Below are 6,907 nucleotides of genomic sequence, written 5' to 3' on the forward strand. Positions count from 1 at the left end.
CAAATTGGCGGGACTGGACCTACTTATTTATGAGGGACTCCGAACGGCATCTGCAAGGCAGATGAGTTTTCACTGAGAGCTTTTCATGGCAGAAATACACTCGGAGTGCTTGCCAAACACTGCCGAGGGGCGACCCCGGTTAGAAAAATTTTCTTCTAATTGAAAAACCTTTTTCTAAAATTTTGATGTTGCTTTGTCCGGGACGTGAACCCAGGATCTTCGGTGTGATAGGCGGAGCACGCTACCATCACATCACGGTGGCCGCCACTAAGAATAAAAGCTAAAAGTTAAAGGCAACTTGCCGATATACATAAATAAGACCCAAAATATTTCAATATCACAGTACTATTCATCATCTGATGTATGAGAATTAATAAGATAATTTCTCATAACAAAGTCGTGGCAGCATACAAATTACGGCATAACAAAATCGTGGCAATATTTCTTACAGAATAAGAAAAGGAGTACAAACTCAGCCATTTTGCAGAGTGACAGGTTACCTAGTTCAAGTCGATTCGCTTGAATGCACTAAATGTAAAATTTTGTTTTCAATTAATTTTTTCGCTGGCCATCTTATTGGCTCCATCAATGGCAAGCTTTATAAAATTACCAAGAGGCACACGTTATTTTGAAATAAATTTTTATTTTAATAGATCGAAATATCTAACCACCAAAATATGACCTGTCGTCCTCACAAGTCCATTGTTTCATCAACTATCTACAAAATTTGTTTTTTGTAAAATCCGACATTACTCTTTTATGTGCCGGAATAGCCTTTGTTCTGCTACAATTAAATGACTGAACAATTTTTGAATCTGTGCAGTAGTGAAAAAGACAAAAATATCAAAATCGTGGCTACATGCTTAAAAATCACCAAAATTGACAAAAAGGTACCAGCGCCGTGTTTTTGCGGACAGCCTTAAAAAGAAATGTCAGTAACCACAATCTAAATCAGCGAGTAGTTTGGGTTCGAAGCAAACATGTTAAGTAATGTCTCTTGTTGATTTATCCTCTTTGCAACGGCTTCGAATTAATCGGTTTGTCTTCAATTAACCAACTATCTTTTTTTCGGACATTCAGCTATTAAAAATTCTTCATCGGTATAATTTTTTATGAAGAATACCTTATACAGCTCATCTTTTGTGTATCTCAACTAGCATATATATCGCATGGGTAGTTTTATAGCTCCCTGAGGAAAATAATTATAATTAACAAGTAAGGAAGGTTAAATTCGGGTGTAACTGAACATTACATACTCAGTTGAAAGCTATGGTGACAACATAAGGAAAAATAACCATGTAGGAAAATGAATCGAAGGTAACCCTGGAATGTGTTTGTATGACATGTGTATCAAATGGAAGGTATTAAGAGTATTTTATGAGGGAGTGGGCCATAGTTATATAGATGGACGCCATTTAGGGATATCGCCATAAAGGTGGACCAGGGGTGATCCTAGAATTTGTTTGTACGATATGGGTATCAAATGAAAGGGGTTAATGAGTATTTTAAAAGGGAGTGGGCCTTAGTTCTATAGGTGGACGCCTTTTCGAGATATCGCCATAAAGGTGGAACAGGGGTGACTCTAGAATGTGTTTGTGCGATATGGGTATCAAACGAAAGGTGTTAATGAGTATTTTAAAAGGGAGTGGGCCTTAGTTCTATAGGTGGACGCCTTTTCGAGATATCGCCATAAAGGTGGGCCAGGTGTGACTGTAGACTTTGTTTGTACGATATGGGTATCAAATGAAAGGTGTTAATGAGTCTTTTTAAAAAGGAGTGGGCCTTCGTTCTATAGGTGGTCGCCTTTTCGTGATATCGCCATAAAGCGGGCCAGGGGTGACTCTAGAATATGTTTGTACGATATGGGTATGAAATGAAAGGTGCTAATGAGTATTTTAAAAGGGCGTGGGGCTTAGTTCTATAGGTGGACGCCTTTTCGAGATATCGCCATAAAGGTGGACCAGGGGTGACTCTAGAATGTGTTTGTACGATATGGGTATCAAATAAAAGGTATAATGAGGGTTTTAAAAGGGAGCGGTGGTAGTTGTATATGTGAAGGAGTTTTCCAGATATCGACCAAAATGTGGACCAGGGTGAACCATAACATCATCTGTTGGATACCGCTAATTTATTTATATATGTAATACCACGAACAGTATTCCTGCCAAGATTTCAAGGGTTTTTTTATTTCGCCCTGCAGAACTTTTTCATTTTCTTCTACTTTATATGGTAGGTGTCACACCCATTTTACAAAGTTTTTTTTTCTAAAGTTAAATTTTGCGTCAATAAACCAATCCAATTACCATGTTTCATCCCTTTTTTCGTATTTGGCATAGAATTATGGCATTTTTTTCATTTTTCGTAATTTTCGATATCGAAAAAGTATGCGTGGTCATAGTCGGATTTCGGCCATTTTTTATACCAATTCAAAGTGAGTTCGGATAAGTACGTAAACTGAGTTTAGTAAAGATATATCGATTTTTGCTCAAGTTATCGTGTTAACGGCCGAGCGGAAGGACAGACGGTCGACTGTGTATAAAAACTGGGCGTGGCTTCAACCGATTTCGCCCTTTTTTCAGAGAAATAAGTTATCGACCTACAATCTAAGCCCCTACCAAATTTCACAAGGATTGGTAAATTTTTGTTCGACTTATGGCATTAAAAGTATTCTAGACGAATTACATGAAAAAGGGCGGAGCCACCCCCATTTTGAAATTTTCTTTTATTTTTGTATTTTGTTGCACCATATCATTATTGGAGTTGAATGTTGACATAATTTACTGATATACTGTAAAGATATTAAAGTTTTTGTTAAAATTTTACTTTAAAAAAAATATATAGTAATAGGGGTAACGTTCCTGCCAAATTTCATCATGATATCTTCAACGACTGCCAAATTACAGCTTGCAAAATTTTAAATTACCTTCTTTTAAAATTGGGCGGGCAACGCCCTCTGTCCAAAATTTTACTAATTTTCTATTCTGCGTCATAAGTTCAACTCACCTACCAAGTTTCATCGCTTTATCCGTCTTTGGTAATGAATTATCGCACTTTTTCGGTTTTTCGAAATTTTCGATATCGAAAAAGTGGGCGTGGTTATAGTCCGATATCGTTCATTTTAAATAGCGATCTGAGATGAGTGTTCAGGAACCTACATACCAAGTTTCATCAAGATACCTCAAAATTTACTCAAGTTATCGTGTTAACGGACGGACGGACGGACATGGCTCAATCAAATTTGTTTTCTATCCTGATGATTTTGATATATGGAAGTCTATATCTACCTCGATTCCTTTATACCTGTACAACCAACCGTTATCCAATCAAAGTTAATATACTCTGTGAGCTCTGCTAAACTGAGTATAAAAAAATCGACATACAATTGTGTGTGAACCTCGAAAAGTTTTGGTGAGTTACGAGTTGGTGCCCAACATTCAGGCACATATACCGGAACATTCGAACATACGAATTTGTATTGTTCTTACTTTTTTCAAAAATTGTTTAGCCATATCAACGAGTGTGTCATACAAACAGGAAAATCATTACCTTGTTGCCAGCCAAAAACATGAATGTGTTACTTGAATGTGCTACATTCACTTTTCTGGCTCAACTTTGTGTGATTGAATTGTACATTCATGAAAATGGCACTGCAAATTATTGGGGTTTCCATGTGCGTAGGAAGCTCTAGATTTAAGTAGAATCTAGAGAATCTAAAGGGTAATATAACGGGGCATATAGCACAAAACCGGAAAAATTGCACATTCATGCTTCTGGTTAGTGGGCGAGGATACCAGGAGAACTAAGAAAATGGTTGGAAATTTTCAATATAATTATTTATTACGTCGAGAGGCCGCAGATTTGTAAGCTACCGGGCAGTGTTAGTCTGGGCGAGTATATCGAAACGTTTAGCAATTACTTAAAGAGCTTGTTCAGCATAGTAAGAAAAAGGGTTTAAGGAAAATTAAAAATTGGAAGCTTTAAAACTTCATAAAATCTAAACTATTAGTTGTATGGGATAGTTTACACATATGTATCTACCCTGTGACTTTTAAATATTCTAGCTAATAAAATGAGGAAGAAATGACGAAAACTCTCTTATCGGAAAAGTCGGTATGGGATATATACGATTTCGACAAATGATTAATCAGACAACCAAATATACCCACTTAACGAATTTCAGAAAGTTATCTCAAAAATTTAGGCACTAGTTTGCGTTTATAAAAGCAGACGGACGTGGCTAAATGAACTCAGCTCGTCATCCTAATCTTTTCGGTATGCTTATTAATGGGTTTATCTCTTCTATTTTATGCACTTACAATTTTAAGATTCGTGCCAAGCTTAATACACCATTTTATTTCATGAAAGGTATACAAATATCAGTAGCAGCAAAATTTTATTTGACTATTTGTTTTCCACTAATAATTTTTTAATCGGCCACGGTGGTGTGATGGTAGCGTGCTCCGCCTACCACACCGAGGATCCTGGGTTCACGCCCCGGGCGAAGTAACATCAAAATTTTAGAAACAAGATTTTTTAATTAGAAGAAAATTGTTCTAAGCGGGGTCGCCCCCCTGCAGCGTTTGGCAAGCACTCCGAGTGTATTCCTGCCGTGAAATGCTCTCAGTGAAAACTCATCTGCCTTAGAGATGCCGTTCGGAGTCGGCATAAAACGAGTAGGTCCCGTCCTGCCAATTTTTAGGAAAAATTAAAAACGAGCACGACGCGAATTTGAAGAGAAGCTCGGCCTAAAATCTCTGCGGAGGTTATCGCGCCTTACGTTTATTTATTTAAGCCAAAGTGGACAAAAATGTTTACTTCCACTAAATAAATAGTGGCAGTGGGAAAATAATGTCACTATTTTTTTATACAAAAATTTGGAAAATACTAGGAGTAAGCTAACGACAAAAACTTTCCACAATGTCTTAAAACTAGTGGTACTGGAAAGTGATTTGCAATAATTTTTTCTACTATTTTCCATAGGCTTCAAAAAATTCAGGGGGAAAAATAGTGAAATTAACTTTCCTCTACTACTTAAGTGTTGTGTTTAAAATTTAATAGTAGTGAAATTGAAAATCCAGAGCACTGCGCCCAACTACTTACATATGTTTCTGAAGTAGTTGGTAGCATTCCGAAAATTCTATGTAGTTTTAACCTAGTGATTTTTTCCCAAGAAGTTTCACTTTGACCGCTGGGTATATACATATACATACATATATTCGAAACGCACTTTGTACAATGCATATATGTATGTTTATACATGCATATGTACATACTTATCGGCCGACTTACCTTTCACAGCAGACGTTCGTGGCGCTGGCCCAGACTTTGGCAAGGATACTGACTTTGGCGTGTTGTTAACAAAACTTTTCTCATTCGCACCAACACGAGCGACACTCAAACGATATTCTTGCTGCAATAAATGTTAAAAAACGAAAATTTGCACAATATTTTACATATTTTGAGTAACACCGGGAGAAAATAAAAATTTTTTTAAAATGTTCGCATGCAAAAACAAATACCGGTGCAATACTTTGTCAATAATAAAGAGACAGCAACACACACACGCACACACCTCTGCGCGACGTCTTCTACGTTTCACTGCTGGTGGCTTCGCCTCTTCATCGTCATAAACCCCACTCCTACCAACAATCAATGCTTGATGTTGCTGCAGCTGCTGTTTTTGTTGTTGGTCTTGTGGGCTAAAGCGTTTCGTTGGCAATGCACAACGTCTACGTAGAATCTTATCCGCATTACGGACGCAACGTATAAATTCACAGCACATTTCCAACGTATGACAGCAATCGAGACAAATGTGTTGCGGCAGTTCAATGTCCTCAGCGGAAGCACCAATACGTGCACAAGCTTTCAGACAATCAAGCAATGTGCTATTCACTTTTTTATTATTCATTGCCGTTGTTTTTGTTGTAACACCAATCCTTCTACCACCTCTATTGGCCGACGGATCATTTCTCGCTGACGCATTCGCTTTGTATGAATCACTGCTATTGTAGCCACTTAATGGCGAATTTGTATAATTATCCTCACGCAAATCCACCATAGCTAAAGTGTCTAGAGGCACAAATATCAACAGTGGCGCTTCCTCGTCGCCCAACACCGGTTCGGAGCTTGAATCTTGCGCCTGACGCATTTTTGGTTCCAGTTTTTCCGATAGACAACAGCGACACATAATGAGTTGTGACCACACCCTTTGGTCGGGTTGCTGCTGAGCCTGACGCGTTATTGCTGCTTCTTCTACGGTTCCTTCTGCTCCATCTGCTTTTCCACGCTGCACTTTATATATTAACTTGTTTGTGGCTGTCATTTCGGTTAACTGTTCACTACCAGATGGGCTGTATGTGCTATAATTTCCACTGGTGCTGCTGCCACTGCATGTACTGCTTACACTGTAACTCCGGCTACCGCCCATTGCTGCATTTTGCACGCCCGTCTTTTCGATAATCTTTTTCTTTTACCTGCTAAAAACCCGCTTTAGCTTATGTATTTTTGGCGTCCCGGCGTATTCTGTATTTTTTTTTTTTATTGATTTATAAACAAAATTAGTAATTAGCACAACGTCTCGTCACACCACAAATTAAACTCGCACACCACCGCTACTTTCACCAGTTATGGCATACGAACATGTCGCTTCGATGAGCAAATCTCTACTGCCAGTCACAATGCATGCAGTATGGTCTGAAAGCTACTGAGCGAGTTGGTAAGCTGGTATCTACAATGGGTACAATGTGCTTTGCCGTACGCGATGGCGAAGGCGACGGCGACCTTGTTGCGCGTATATCGACCAGCCGGTACGCTACACCGACATGTGCTGAGCATGCGCCTCACAAATAACAGCTGTTACAATGTATTTAATATTAATTGGTTATTGCCTGGACTACCTTAACTTGGA

At 38.4% G+C, this 6,907-nt stretch overlaps 1 protein-coding gene across 2 annotated transcripts in view; it reads right to left on the reverse strand.

Moving 5' to 3' along the window:
* Positions 1–6,668, reverse strand: part of LOC137244704 (uncharacterized) — a 65,163-nt gene extending 58,495 nt beyond the window's left edge. For both annotated transcript variants that reach the window (XR_010951166.1, XM_067774113.1), the window contains exons 1-2: positions 5,573–6,668; positions 5,290–5,410 (exon numbers count right to left, since the gene is read on the reverse strand). Coding sequence is in view for 1 of the 2 variants with exons in the window: in XM_067774113.1 (XP_067630214.1) it covers positions 5,290–5,410; positions 5,573–6,427 (976 nt within the window). In the remaining variant the exon portion in view is untranslated. The remainder of the gene's footprint in view (positions 1–5,289; positions 5,411–5,572) is intronic.
* Positions 6,669–6,907: the final 239 nt, after the last annotated feature.

Source organism: Eurosta solidaginis, chromosome 3, assembly GCF_040869045.1.
Source record: "Eurosta solidaginis isolate ZX-2024a chromosome 3, ASM4086904v1, whole genome shotgun sequence".
NCBI lineage: Eukaryota > Metazoa > Arthropoda > Insecta > Diptera > Tephritidae > Eurosta > Eurosta solidaginis.